The sequence below is a fragment of the Cottoperca gobio genome, chromosome 24, assembly GCF_900634415.1.
Source record: "Cottoperca gobio chromosome 24, fCotGob3.1, whole genome shotgun sequence".
NCBI lineage: Eukaryota > Metazoa > Chordata > Actinopteri > Perciformes > Bovichtidae > Cottoperca > Cottoperca gobio.
In genome coordinates, this window is record NC_041378.1 from 17,774,472 (window position 1) to 17,789,956 (window position 15,485).

General features: G+C 41.9%; 2 protein-coding genes across 2 annotated transcripts; both read left to right on the forward strand.

Moving 5' to 3' along the window:
- Positions 1-333: 333 nt before the first annotated feature.
- Positions 334-1,328, forward strand: LOC115003945 (trace amine-associated receptor 1-like). The gene is given in 3 exon segments (XM_029425884.1): positions 334-655; positions 728-853; positions 856-1,328. Coding segments are annotated over 3 exon segments (921 nt in total).
- A 12,964-nt stretch (positions 1,329-14,292) lies between these two features.
- LOC115003946 (trace amine-associated receptor 1-like) lies at positions 14,293-15,276 on the forward strand. Its single transcript, XM_029425885.1, has one exon. It carries the CDS (start codon positions 14,293-14,295, stop codon positions 15,274-15,276), a length of 984 nt encoding a protein of 327 aa, XP_029281745.1.
- Positions 15,277-15,485: the final 209 nt, after the last annotated feature.

Consider the following 15,485-nt stretch of genomic DNA (forward strand, 5'->3'; position numbering starts at 1 on the left):
TTGTGTATCTTTGTATCACATGCAAACAGGATGTGATTTTTGATTGGATAACCACATTTTGTATTCATTTAGACAGTGAGATAGGGGTTTATAAATGCTGAACAAAGTACAATACCTCTGTGCAGTGGCACAGTGACTAAGAACTTGTAACACCGTCTTTGCAGGGATTATATTCAGGTGTTAATAGGTAAGGTAAAAATTGAAAGCTCAAACAAACTGGAGATCATCATATCTTGTTTTATTTAGTTTTGTGTTGCTGTACATACATGCTGACCTAAATATATTTTAAATGTTTGTTAAATAAGTACATTATTATTGCAGAAATCGAAAAGCATGGAATCAGAAGTGACCGTCAAAGGAACTTTCACTGTTAATGAAATACATCCCTGCTATGATAATACAAGTTATGTCTTTACAAGCAACCCTTCCATACCATGTGTATTAGTATATATTTTCCTTGGTTTATTATCTGTCACCACAATATGTGGAAACCTCCTTGTAATAATCTCCATCATTTACTTCAAACAGCTCCACACCCCTACAAACTACCTTATTTTCTCTCTGGCTGTAGCTGACCTCCTCGTAGGAGTTTTAGTTTTTCCTTTCAGCATGACATTCACTGTGAGCTCTTGTCTGCATCATGAAGATTTATTATGTAAAATACGGGACAGCTTTGATGTATTACTGTGCACATCTTCTATTCTGAACTTATGTTGTATTTCCATGGACAGATATTATGCTGTTTGTCAGCCTCTGACATATAGAACTAAAATGAATGTTCATGTTACTGTGGTCATGATCGTGGTGAGCTGGGGGGTTTCTGCTCTAATTGGATTGGCATCATAATTTCGGGATTCATCCAAGGAGCATGTGAAGTAATGTGCTCAGTTGATGTTGTAATGGCAAATACTATGGGAGCTGTTCTCTCATTTTACCTCCCAGCCATCATAATGCTCTGTATCTACCTGAAGATTTTTCTTGTTGCTAAGAAACAGGTAAATAACATCCAGAACACAATTTGTCAGAGCACAAAGTCTGGAGCAACTGCCAGTAGGATGGAGAGAAAAGCAACTAAAACTCTGGCTATAGTTATGGGAGTTTTTCTTTTATGTTTGACTCCTTATTTTCTTTATATTATCTTTCAGCCTTTAATTTATAATCCCCCACCAGTTTCAGTAATTGAAACACTCAACTGGCTTACACTGTCAAATTCAATGCTGAATCCATTTATTTATGCTTTCTTTTACAGCTGGTTCAAATCAGCTTTCAAAATGATAATTTCAGGGAAAATATTTCAAGGTAACTTTGCTAACTCAAAACTGCTCTGACTATTTATCTCAATAATGAAAATAATAAGTATTAACATCTTTGATCTATTCTTTCTTACTCTTTCCAAAATATATACTGAGTCCGGTACCCTCTGTAGTAAGTTTATTTAAGATGAAAGTAATACAAATTTAAATTAATTTAAAAACAACATTTATCTGCATGTCCGGATAAACATTTATGTGTATTTATGAAACTACAGTACCATTTCACCATTGTTCAATTGTTTTTACAGTCATTTGGTATAACATTAATGCAAGCATGAGCATTACTACAAAACACACGAGACTACGGAATTAACATTAAATTAGAATAGTCATCAACAAATAACATTTAAGGTAAACATTTGAATAAATAAAAGTTATCAGTCATGCACTTCTATTCTTTTATTCACAATGTCTTATTTGAAAGGATGCTGTTTTGTCTCGTCATTTATGTTAACTGTATTCATGTTCATGTTTAGTGTTTAGGTTAGGCTTTTGTTTAGTTTCATGTTAGTCTGTGGTTGTCATGTGCACTTTGTGTAGATAGATTCACTCATGTCTAGTCTCGTCGTGCACTTAAGGAGCGTAGCTAGGTTTTCAAGTTTTGGTGGGCTTAGCCCAGATGTGAGGTGGAGCTGTGTGCACCTGCATGGTAGTACAATTACCATTAAAGGAACTCAGATGGCATGATGATGGATAAGTAAGTCTGGGAGTTTTGCACTGAGCAAAGCCACTACACACCCATAGTGTTTTGTGCTGGTTGCGTCGTCAATATATTAGTCATGTTAACCAGGTCCATGAGGAACCCCAGCCCATGGGGTTGTGGTGAAAATATAAGAATGTTTGCCCTTACTGTTGATGGTACTTGCAACTGTGAAAATAATAATAAAAATATGGCAATAACTACAAAGCAACAGACCTATTTTCCTCTTTAACTTATCACCATAAAAACATTAAATTATTAGAGAAAACACTGACACTAATTTCTAATAGGACACAGGTCCCCCTTGCCCAAAATAAAGGACATTTGCATAAATCCAAGAAAAGAATTGCCTATCCACTCTTAAACACACCATCTGTCTTTCAGCCACTCGTAGGTGGAAGCATCAAATATTTCCTTCTCTTTTGGAGAGTGGCAAAGCGATATATCATGCTGTTGTGATTAAGATGGCATAGAAGGTCACTTTTTTTCATTTCTTTTTTTCATTTTGCCTAGCTAAGCCACTGGTGCACTTCCTGTTTTATTTTATACTTGCCTCGTCTCTCTTTCCAGATCCCTTTACTTCCTTCCTTGGTGTGATTGTCTGCCCCGCCCCTGATTGTTTCCATCTGTGCCCTCCGACCTCATGTTTAAATAGTCCCCCCCCCCCTTGTTTTGTGCCAGATCGTACTTGTTCATATGTCGTGAGTCTCGTCGAGTGATCAGGTCAGGTTTTGTCAAGTTTAGTTTATTCCATGTGCCTCATTGTCTGCTAAATGACCTGTAAAATGACCTGTAATAATTGTGAGAGTTTTTGTTTTGTATTTAGATTTTGATATCCTCTTATAGAGTGATCTTTTGTTTTGTACTTTGTTTAATTCTTTGTTCTCCTCCCTATGAGCGCTATTGTTTAGTACTTTGTTTTCAGTAAAGTATTTTAAGTTGTTACTTTACATCCGTCTCGGAGTCGTGCTTTTGAGTTCACCAATCTTGTGACAGAGTTCCTTCACAGATGCTGCCCCAATGTTTATCCTCCCTCCTTCCTCCTGGCTCTCGGTTTGGGTTGAGAGTCGACATATCCACGTCCACTGTTGGATTCGAGTAGGGCTTTCACTTTGTAGTGGGGATCTGCTCAGTCTGGGCGCTAGTTCTGTATTCATCACTAGGTTCACACCGGTGTCTCGGCCAGAACACCACTTAAGGCCAAATATCCTGAGCATGAAATAAAGCGCTGAGAGATGGTTGATGTTCTGTTTACTTCCTGTCTTTGCAGTCGTACAGATTGTGTGGTTTTTCTATAAAGAGAAATAATAACAAAAATACATCTCATTGAAGGATAACATATGTATACCTGAATCTCACCCCTATGCAGCAACATGCATAATATTAGCAAAACTAATATAAAGAATAATCAGGACTGATACAGATATAACCTGTCTCTTAAAATCCTATCATTGTAAAGAAAGAAAGTAGCTCAATCAAATGTATACAGTTACATTTATCTCCCTTTACAAAACACTTATTACAAAGGAATTACAGACCTATTAACACAGTGGTAAGTTACTGCTTATGTTGACAAATGCAATTTCCTGTTATTTATGTCCAAGTCGGAAAAACTGGCAGGATGCTTTTAATGTGAAACCCGACAGACATGCTATATCCTGTCACCGAGTTAGCAGTACAGGTAACAATAAGACACTAGTCCCTTTGTAATTTATCTCAAGCATAAACACCTAACTATATAAAAAAAGGATAAGTGTAATAATAGCTGTATTGAACTCAACACAGCGATCTGGATCTGCACTATTGAGACAGGCGAGCCGACTCACTCAACTGCTGTGCATTAAAGGTTCAATGCGTAATTTCCGAGCAACCTGCTCCAAAGAAATTGGTGGTAGTATTTTACCTCTAAACTGGGTCCATACAATCTCTAATGTTCATATTTTAGTTTTAGTAGTTTGGAATATACATTGTATTCTAATTCATTCTTTATATTGTGTATTGCATTTACTCCTGTGTAATGCCAGTCAGTAAGTCAGTGGGCAAGAATGCCAACATTCGGCCAAACTGCTGAAACTCTGAGCGCCGGTCAAAAAACACTATCTTTTAATCTTCACATGGGTCTTATCCATCTGTGTTTACTCGGGCACTAATGTTAACCGGGGCTGTGGTCTTTGTAATGGTATGTTTGTTTATCGAACTAAATCCGAGTGGCAGAAACTAAAAACGGCCACATATTTGTCTTTTATACCTGGTGGCGGCGCAGCTAGGAGAGCAACCCACAGGAGAAGAAGAGAGGTCAGCTAAGCCGGCACCCAGCAGCCGCCTCTGTCAGACTTAGCCCCAGTCAGCGGCCGAAGAGACTTGAGCTCAGCCAGAACAAGCCCATGCGCCGGCAGTCACAAGGAGTTTTCAGTTCCCTGGTGCTGTGGCTGAACTCAAGCGAAATGCTAACTGAAGCTAAGCTAGCTCAGTTCCGATTTTACAATATACAAAAAGTACTGATTTTGCGATGTTCCAGGCAGCGGCGGGACTTTATTTTGATGGGCACACCATGCGGTCAATCACATGCGAGGACAGACTAGGATCATACCATTATGTGAAAGAAGGAAGGGGGGCAGACGCTCCAAAGACAGCGAGTGTAGTGGTACAGGCCAAGGGGATCACCTCCTGACGAAGAAGCAATCTGAGTCTTCTGTTTTGAGAATACGTTGCAAACCCTTATTGTTACAAAATAAATGAAACCTCATTAATAGAAATCCCTCCCTTTTAAGAATATTCAATTATCAAGCATAATTTACCTACATTTGATTTATTAATTTTTTTAGCAATATATCTAAAATGTATGAGTGGTCCAGCCCTTCGATATTTTTCTGTATGTGGCCCTAAGTGAAAAAAGTTTGGACACCCCTGCTCTAGTCCTTTAAGGAAAACCCTAGAGCGCAACGTCATTCCACCCAGCTTCAGCTGCTAGAGTACGAAACTCTACAGAAAATTTGACTACACGATGGGAAAATACTGAGTGCTCAACCACAGCAGAGGACACAGGGGTATCTTCAACATTAATAGCTATATCAATACTTACTGTATGTTGATGTTGTTGAATACCATGTATTATGATCCTTATGACAAGATTGATTGAATTCAAAATAACAAAACAAATCTTACACAAGTATCAGCCCCTCTCCACACAGATTGATGAAGTGTATGACGATATGGTAAATGGAGACCCGACGTCACCTAAGGATAAGGAAGAAGATGATGCAGCCCATACCAGGACTGTTTGGGGGACCTATTCAAAGAGGAAACCAAGGACACTGAACTGTAAAAGCAAAATGATTCCCATGTTGAAAATCCTTAAGAAGTGACATTGTGATGAAGGAGCTGGACAATGCAAGCTGAATAAAGACGGCTTTTGTTTCAAGAACTTTTTTATTTTAATTTTCATTTACTTGTATTGGTGTTTTTTTACTTACTATTAATTATTATACTTAATATAAACAGGAGAGTTATGATGGGAAAATACTGAGGGCTCAACCACAGCAGGAGGACACAGGGGTAAACTGCTGCTGAACTCCAGATAAGAGTTCTAGTATGAAAACCATCTGTCTCTCCTGTAAACAACCATTTGTGTAAACAAAGGAGGAACTGACCCAAACTAGTTCCTTGCTTTGAACTGTGTATAAATACCACAGGAGGAGGCATTCACTCCTCTGAGCAGCACGGCAGTCCTACAAGCTACGTGTTAGTTTGAACATCTTTGTATGTAAGATAACTCTGCTCCTTCTTGCAAGAATATAGAATTAAACTCATATTTGATTTTGATCCTAACTTTGTGGGTTTATTTAACCACATAACGGGTGGACAGCATGCCGTTTTGCATTTCCAGAGAAGATCTATCTTGCCCTGTGTTGTTTACAGTCCGCCATGATGGAGTTGTTACGCAATGCCACATTTAGTTCGAAAGATTAGAGTCTCGTCTATTTAGTGAGGAAAACGGTTTTGAGATCACAATCACAACAGCAAGTACAGTAGGCATCCCAAACTAGCAAGCAAACTCACAATCAAAACCATAACTTTGAGCCAACTCACCTATGAAGTCTCATTATAGTCCTGTAATCAGTAATAATCCAAAAAGAAAGATCCTGTGTCATTGCAGAGGTCCAATAGATTGTTTCCAGTAAAAATATAGCCATCATGAACATCGTTACATCGACAAAAGCCCATGAACAGCTGTTGCAATCTTTGATATCAGCTGATCGATGTGTACAATTTTGCTTTTAAGACGGATGCGAACTCTGACATTTTGATTGACACTTCATTTGAGCCAATCGGAGCTTCCATGCGTTATCTACAGCCATTAATAGCCAATGAGTGTCAACTTCATAAGGAAGTGCCAGTCCTCTTCTTTTGTTTACAGACGGAGTCAGCAGTAGCCAAGTCTCCCGCTGACTGGCGTATCGAGTAGCCAATGAAACGCTGAAGATTTAGACATATGTTATCAATGTTTTGTTTTAACAAATATTATTTTATTTTTCATAATTGTATATATAACAATCAGAATACAAGAAAAACACAGAAATATTACAAAAAATATGTTTATACTTCACTTACTCTGTGTCATTACTACTGACAGGGAATATTGGGTATATAACAGTTATTTAAGATAGTTATTTATGGCCTTTTTATAAATACATATTATAATATCTCCAAATGCACGGTTTGTGAACGCATGGTGTTACTCTGAGAAAAACTTGTCTAGTTGTTGTGCCTTTGTTCTGAAATTTGAACCTGAACTTTGTCATTTTTGATGCTATGTTCCTATTGTGTTTTCCAGCTCTTACCTTAGAATTAGAATCGGAGGGGTGATACCCTCTTTTTTAATGGTCACACATGCAGAGCACACAGCACACACAGTGAAATTTGTTCTCTGTTTTTAACCCATCCTAGTACCAGGAGTCTAGTACTAGGAGCAGTGGGCAGCTAATGTACAGCGCCCGGGGAGCAATGGGATTGAGGGGGGAAGGGTGATGTCCGGTGCCTTGCTCAAGGGTACCACGGCAGGGCAGGAGGTGAACTGGGACAGTCCAAGCCCTACTGACAGTCCAAGCCCCTACTGACTAAGCCACTACCTACCAACTATACCAGACCTGGGCTTTGTACGGCCCGCGGGACACATCCTGCCCTTTGACCGGCCCTGTTCGGCCCGCGTGAGGACAATCGTAAATTATAACATATATGAAAAAGTATATATATATTTTTTAATGACACCCTTTTCAAAATAAAAGCAACACCATTGTATTGCGTGCATGGTGTAAATAATTTTCTAACTCAGTTGCTATTATTTTGAAAAGGGTGCTGTTTTTCTTTATTTACATATGCGCGCCGCACGCGTGAACAGCTACAAGTAATGCTGGCCGGCTAGCCCTCAAAATGTCTGCTCATGCCAAAATAAGAAAGATTGATACAGAATGCCGCGTTTTCAAGAAGACCGTGTGCCGTGTGCTTAGTTTGTGGTGCGCAGGTCGCTGTGTTCAAGGATTACAATTTGAGTCGCCGTTCAAGAACTTGTCTGATGAAGAGCGGGAAAAGGAGTCGGGTGCTTTGCTAGCTAAACTGCAAAACCAACAAGGACTTTTTACAAAACATTGCACATCCAGAGATGTAGCTGTCAAGACAAGTTATGTCTTATCCCAAAAAATCGCATTCGAGAAGCCATGCAGCCATGCAGTCAATGAAAGGGACAACAACAGGGAGTTATTTGTTCACCGAGGTAAATGCATGTGTGGACAAGTTGGGACTGAAATGGGACAAGCTGGCAGGCGTGACAACGGATGGTTGTCCAAATCTGACAGGGAAAAATCGGTGTGAAGAAAGGAAAAGACGTCCCACAGTTTTCAGATGCAGACCTTAGTTTTGCAGTAGATGTGACTTCACTCATGAATAAACTAAATGTCAAACTGCAATGCAAGGACCTTTTTGTGCATGAAATGTACAGTGCAGTGAAGGCTTTCATGAGAAAGTTACAGCTTCTCTCAAGCCAAATGGAGGACAACATTCTCATCCACTTGCCAACACTAAAGGAAGCCACACCATCATAAATCATCATAAGCATAAATGGTGAGTTTTGGAGGCAATTTTAAGACTTTAAAACAGTTGAGAATGAAATGCACATGATCTTTCCCCCATTTACATGCAATGTGGATGATGCACCCAGTGATGTTCAGCTTGAACTAATTGACCTGCAGTCTGACACACTTCTGTCAGAGAACTTTAGGTCAGTCTCACTGCCTGAGTTTTACTCTTCCCTGAAAGAGGAGAACTTTCCACACATGAGGAGACATGCTCAGAAGATTCTGGTCCTCTTTGGATCTACCTACACATGTGAACAGACATTCTCAGTGATGAAGTTCAACAAATCCAGATACAGATCCTCTATCACTGATGATCAGCTGTCCTACGCATATCCACCTCAGACATTCAACCAGATTTCAGTGCACTTGTTCAAGCCCAAGACAGACTGGATTTTTCTCACTGAACAAGTGAAGTGAACTGAAAAACATCAAAAGCACTTATTGCTTTTTGTATAAAGTTGATTCATTGCTTATCTTTAAATACTGTAAAACACCTTTTCAGTATTGGTTTGTGAAGATTAACATGTTAAAAATAAAATACTGATGTAATGATTGTTTTTACTATTTATTACTTCTCTAGGAGTATTTTCCTATTTGACCCACTCCATAATTTCATATATTTATTGGAAGAGAATATCATTATTCTTTTGATTACCAGTAGCAGCTAATCAAAATATATAATGTACTGCTTTTTACAATGGGAGAAAATCAATATTGAGCAGAATTAAGTTCAATTTATTGTTAAGTTGGCCCTCCAACACAGCTCTGGTTTTTCATGTAAAATGAATTGCCCACCCCTGAGCTATGCCCATCTTCAGGCATCTTTTTCAACAAAGAAATTCAGGCAGAGTGTATATTTGTTCAAATTTAGTATATTCAGACCACTATTACTCAGTGCCAGAAGCACTTGGAGTGATTATTCATTATTTTGCAAGAGTATTTTACTTTGGGTATGTCGTTTGTAGGTATTTTCGAGTAAAGTCCCCCACCCCTTAAGAGGTTAAGAATATTTTTCTAACACTACGCTACGGGGGCCCTGTCATAATACAAGGAGGCGTTGTGTAGCCTACCGACCACTGACAGTGATCACACACCTTCCTCATCTCAGCTAAGAAGTCTGGGCGGACTGGCTCTCCATACGGCCAAAGCCCAGGCTAAAGCACAACCTTTTAGTAACCCTAAAATGTAGACAGGAAGGTGAGCTGAGAGGCGAGGCGAGGAGCGATCCTGGCAACACAAGAGAGACAGGTTAACACGGGAACAAGAGGGATACTCAGACATTGTATGCTGAGCGACCTAGATCTATACTGCCGGGGTAGTTGAAACAACAATCTGGCGATGAGTGGTTGGAAGACCGGAGTAGATATACTGTGCTGGGATAAGATGATTGTAGACAGGTGAGCCAGTGTGTTGTGAGTGATCAGCTGCTTAGGTCAGGCCAAGCTCATGCCACATACACTCACAGAGACAGGGAAAACATGGACAGGTAAACACTAGGGACACTTGTGAAACAGTGACAGTTTTAGCTATGTAGCTTAAGTTTTGTTTCCTCAAAGCTGTTTACTTAAACCGTCTGGATTGGATTTACCCTGATTTGCATGTAGCCAGGGAAAACCAAGACAGATTGCAATCAATTTCTGATCTGGCCAACGGAGACGCATATATGAAGCTAAGTGTAAATGAAAGTGTATTAAATTGCATCTGGAAATCAATAATGACACGTATAAATGGGGCCTTTGTCTTACTGTGACAGTCACTGGCTGGCAGGCACACAGTATCAGTATCAGGGTGGATCACCTTGGTTATGGGAAAGGGTTTCAAAGTCAGCTCCTGCCACTCCTGGAGAGGTCATAGGTTGACAATGTTGCACAGAGAGGCAATGCAAAGTTACAGTGTCCGTTTTTTTATTGGTACTATACCAAACAGAGGTGGCAAAGGTCCTCATACAGCTCTTTATTTATTCTGATAGAGACCATGTCTTTTTGTTTAAGGAACAGAAGGGGTCGTTTACTGTGGCTACACTGAAAAGAGGAAAGTTTGTTGATGAAGTCACAGAACAAGTGTGCCAGTAGCAGGGCAGCAGCTCCAGTAAGGAACCCCAATCTTCCCTTCTCCGAGCCACATCCTCCAGCTCTGACTGGGGGATCCTGAAGCATTCCCAGGCCAGTGAGGAGATATAATCTCTTCACCGAGTCCTGGGTCTTCCCCGGGGTCTCCTCCCAGCTGGACGAGCCTGGAACACCTCCCTAGGGAGGCGCTCCTTACTTGAGGCCTGAAACACCTCAACTGGCTCCTTTCAACGTAAAGGAGCAGCGACTCTACTCCGAGTCTCTCACGGATGGCTGACCTTCTCACCCTATCTCTAAAGGAGACGCCAGCCACCAGTCTGAAAAAAACCCATTTCGGCCGCTTGTACCCGTGATCTCGTTCGTTCGGTCATGACCCAGCCTTCATGAACATAGGTGAGGGTAGGAATTGAAGATCGACCGGTAGATTGAGAGCTTTGCCTTCTGGCTCAATGGTGCGGTAAAGAGATACTGTCCCCGCTGCTCCGATTCTCCGACCAATCTCTCGCTCCATCGTCCCCTCACTCGCGAACAAAACCCTGAGGTACTTGAACTCCTTCACTTGGGGTAAAGGCTGATTCCCTACCCGGAGTAGGCAATCCACCGGTTTCCTGCTGAGAGCCATGGCCTCAGATTTTGAGGTGCTGATCCTCATCCCAACCACTTCACACTCGGCTGCGAACCGATCCAGTGACTGTTGAAGGTCACAGACCGATGATGCCATAAGGACCACATCATCTGCAAAGAGCAGCGATGAGATCCTCAGGTCACCGAACTGCAACCCCTCTCCTCCACGACTACGCCTCGATATCCTGTCCGTGAAAATCACGAACAGGAGTGGTGATAAAGCGCAGCCTTGGTGGAGGCCAACATTCACTGGGAACGAGTCCGACTTACTGCCTAGTATCCGGACACAACTCTCGCTTTGGGCATACAGGGTTTGGATGGCCCTCAGAAGTGACCCCCTCACCCCATACTCCCACAGCACCTCCCACAGTATCACCCAGGGGACCCGGTCATACGCCTTCTCCAGATCCACAAAGCAGATGTAGACCGGATGGGCGTACTCCCAGGCCTCCTCCAGGATCCTTGCGAGAGTGAAGAGTTGGTCTGTTGTTCCACGACCAGGACGGAATCCGCATTGTTCCTCTTCAATCAGATGTTCGACTACCGGCCGAACCCTCCTTTCCAGTACCTTGGAGTAGACTTTACCAGGGAGGCTGAGAAGTGTGATACCCCTAGGCACTGTCCCAGACTCCACGCAATGTTGACGAGGCGTGTCAACCAAGACAGCCCCTCAACACCCAAAGCCTTCAGCATTTCTGGACGGATCTCATCAATCTCTGCGGCTTTGCCACTGTGGAGTTGTTTGACTACCTCAGTGACTTCCATCAGGGAAATTGACGATGATCCCCCATCAGCTTCCAGCTCTGCCTCTACCATAGAGGGCGTGTTCGTCGGATTCAGGAGTTCCTCAAATCGCTCCTTCCACCGGCTGATAACCTTCCCCGTCAAAGTCAGCAGGGTCCCACCCTTGCTGTACACAGCTTGGATGGTTCCTCGCTTCCCCTTCCTGAGGTGCCGGATGGTTTTCCAGAAGCACCTTGGTGCCGACCGAAAGTCCTTCTCCATAGCTTCTCCGAACTTCTCCCACACCCGCTGCTGTGCCTCTGACCTGGCAGAGGCTCCTGCCCTTCTAGTCCTTTAGTACCCTGCAACTGTTTCCGGAGTCTTCCCGGATAACATAACCCGGAAGGACTCCTTCTTCAGTCGGACAGCTTCCCTGACCACCGGGGTCCACCACGGTGTTCGAGGGTTAGCGCCCCTTGAAACACCTAAGACCTTGAGACCACAGCTCATCATTGCAGCTTCAGCAATAGAGGTTTTGAACATCGCCCACTCAGGTTCAATGCCCCCGACCTCCACAGGGATGTCTGAAAAGCTCCGCCAGAGGTGTGAGTTGAAGATCCCCAGGACAGGGGCTTCCTCCAGACGCTCCCAGTTCACCCGCACTACCCGTTTGGGTTTACCAGGTCTGTCCAGAGTTTTCCCCCACCCCTTGATTCAACTCACCACCAGATGGTGATCAGTCGACAGCTCCGCTCCTCTCTTCACCCGAGTGTCCAAAACATGCGGCCTCAGATCACATGATACGATTACAAAATCGATCATTGACCTTTGGCCTAGGGTGCTCTGGTACCACGTACACTTATGAGCATCCTTATGTTCGAACATGGTGTTTGTTATGGCCATTCCATGACTAGCACAGAAGTCCAACAACAAACGACCGTTCGGGTTTAGATCAGGAAGGCCCTTCCTCCCAATCACGCCTCTCCAGGTGTCTCCATCGTTTCCCACGTGTGCGTTGAAGTCTCCCAGCAAGACTACGGAGTCCCCTACTGGAGCCCCCTGCAGGGCTCCATTCGGGGTCTCCAAGAAGGCCTAATACTCCGGATTTTGGTTTGGGGCATAGGCACAAACAACAGTCAGAGTTTTCCCCCCCATAACCCGAAGGCGTAGAGAGGCGACCCTCTCGTCCACCGGGATGAACTCCAACGTAGCAGCGTTCAGCCGGGGACTTGTGAGTATCCCCACCCCGGCCCGAAGCCTCACACCTTGGGCAACTCCGGAGAAGAATAGAGTCCAACCCCTATCCAGGAGTACGGTTCCAGAGCCAAGACTGCGCGCAGAGGTATGCCCCACCAGATCCAACTGATAGCGCTCCACCTCCCGCACTAGTTCCGGCTCCTTCCCCCACAGAGAGGTGACGTTCCATGTCCCCAGAGCCAGCCTCTGCTGCCCGGGTCTGGTCTGTTGAGGTCCCTGACCATCACTGCCACCCGTGTGACAGCGTACCCTACCCCAGCGGTTTTTCCCATGAGTGGTGGGCCCACAGGATGGATGGATGGGAGGCACCAGATAGCTTCTTCGGGCTCCGTGGCTAACCCGGCCTCCAGGCGCTCGATGTCGGGCCCTCCCTCTGGGCCTGGCTCCAGACGGGGGCCCCGGGCTTCCCTCGGGCAGGGTCTCTCCTTTCCTTCCCTTTTTTTTTTAATGAAGTCGTTTTCAGTGTGTCCCAATATTGGACTTTTTTAGCAATATTTTGTTTATTTATATATATATATCTACAAACATATATATGTATATATATATATATATATATATATATATATATTTGCATATATTAATATGTATGCATATACTGTATATGTGTATGTGTATGTATGTATATATATATATATATATACAATATTAATTGTATTTAAATGATATTTTATAATGTGTTTCATTTGCAGAATGTCTTATTCAGAATCAGACAGTATATGTATACTCCGTATTGCAGGGTTTAGAAATTTAATGGGGTTATGGCTGCTGATGGGTGAATTTTTATTGCAAAGAAGATCTTCCGTAGATATGTGCTTTGTATTTCAAGTGTATACAATATACTGTATCTTGTCTTCGTCTTGAAACTGGTGCCATTTGTGGCCACAAATAAATGGACAAAGACAACTCTGTCTCTATCACCATTTATTTGATTTTATATACATCTCTCCAGAGTAAAGCAGGAAAACTTCCACAACAACACGCACACGCACACACACACACACAAGCACACACACGCACACAAACACGCAAACACACACACACACACACACAGACACACACACACACACACACACACACACACACACACACACACACACACACACACACACACACACACACACTTGGTGTAACATTAGTTGTCATTGTGTATCTTTGTATCACATGCAAACAGGATGTGACTTTTGATTGGATAACCACATTTTGTATTCATTTAGACAGTGAGATAGGGGTTTATAAATACTGAACAAAGTATAATACCTCTGTGCAGTGGCACAGTGACTAAGAACTTGTAACACCGTCTTTGCAGGGATTATATTCAGGTGTTAATAGGTAAGGTAAAAATTGAAAGCTCAAACAAACTGGAGATCATCATATCTTGTTTTCTTTAGTTTTGTGTTGCTGTACATACATGCTGAGCTAAATATCTTTTAAATGTTTGTTAAATAAGTACATTATTATTGCAGAAATCGAAAAGCATGGAACCAGAAGTGACCGTCAAAGGAACTTTCACTGTTAATGAAATACATCCCTGCTATGATAATACAAGTTATGTCTTTACAAGCAACCCTTCCATACCATGTGTATTAGTATATATTTTCCTTGGTTTATTATCTGTCACCACAATATGTGGAAACCTCCTTGTAATAATCTCCATCATTTACTTCAAACAGCTCCATACTTCTACAAACTACCTTATTTTCTCTCTGGCTGTAGCTGACCTCCTCGTAGGAGTTTTAGTTTTTCCTTTCAGCATGACATTCACTGTGAGCTCTTGTCTGTATCATGAAGATTTATTATGTGAAATACGGGACAGCTTTGATGTATTACTGTGCACATCTTCTATTCTGAACTTATGTTGTATTTCCATGGACAGATACTATGCTGTTTGTCAGCCTCTGACATATAGAACTAAAATGAATGTTCATGTTACTGTGGTCATGATCGTGGTGAGCTGGGGGGTTTCTGCTCTAATTGTTTTCCTAATTGCGGGATTCATCCAAGGAGCATGTGAAGTAATGTGCTCAGTTGATGTTGTAATGGCAAATACTACTGTTCTCTCATTTTACCTCCCAGCCATCATAATGCTCTGTATCTACCTGAAGATTTTTCTTGTTGCTAAGAAACAGGTAAATAACATCCAGAACACAACTTGTCAGAGCACAAAGTCTGGAGCAACTGCCAGTAAGATGGAGAGAAAAGCGACTAAAACTCTGGCTATAGTTATGGGAGTTTTTCTTTTATGTTTGACTCCTTTTTTTCTTTATATTATCTTTCAGCCTTTAATTAATAAACCCGCACCAGTTTCAGTAATTGAAACACTCAACTGGCTTACACTGTCAAATTCAATGCTGAATCCATTTATTTATGCTTTCTTTTACAGCTGGTTCAAATCAGCTTTCAAAATGATAATTTCAGGGAAAATATTTCAAGGTAACTTTGCTAACTCAAAACTGCTCTGACTATTTATCTCAATAATGAAAATAATAAGTATTAACATCTTTGATCTATTCTTTCTTGCTCTTTCCAAAATATATACTGAGTTCGGTACCCTCTGTAGTAAGTTTATTTAAGATGAAAGTAATACAAATTTAAATTAATTTAAAAACAACATTTATCTGCATGTCCGGATAAACAACTATGTGTATGTGTGAAACTACAGTACCATTTC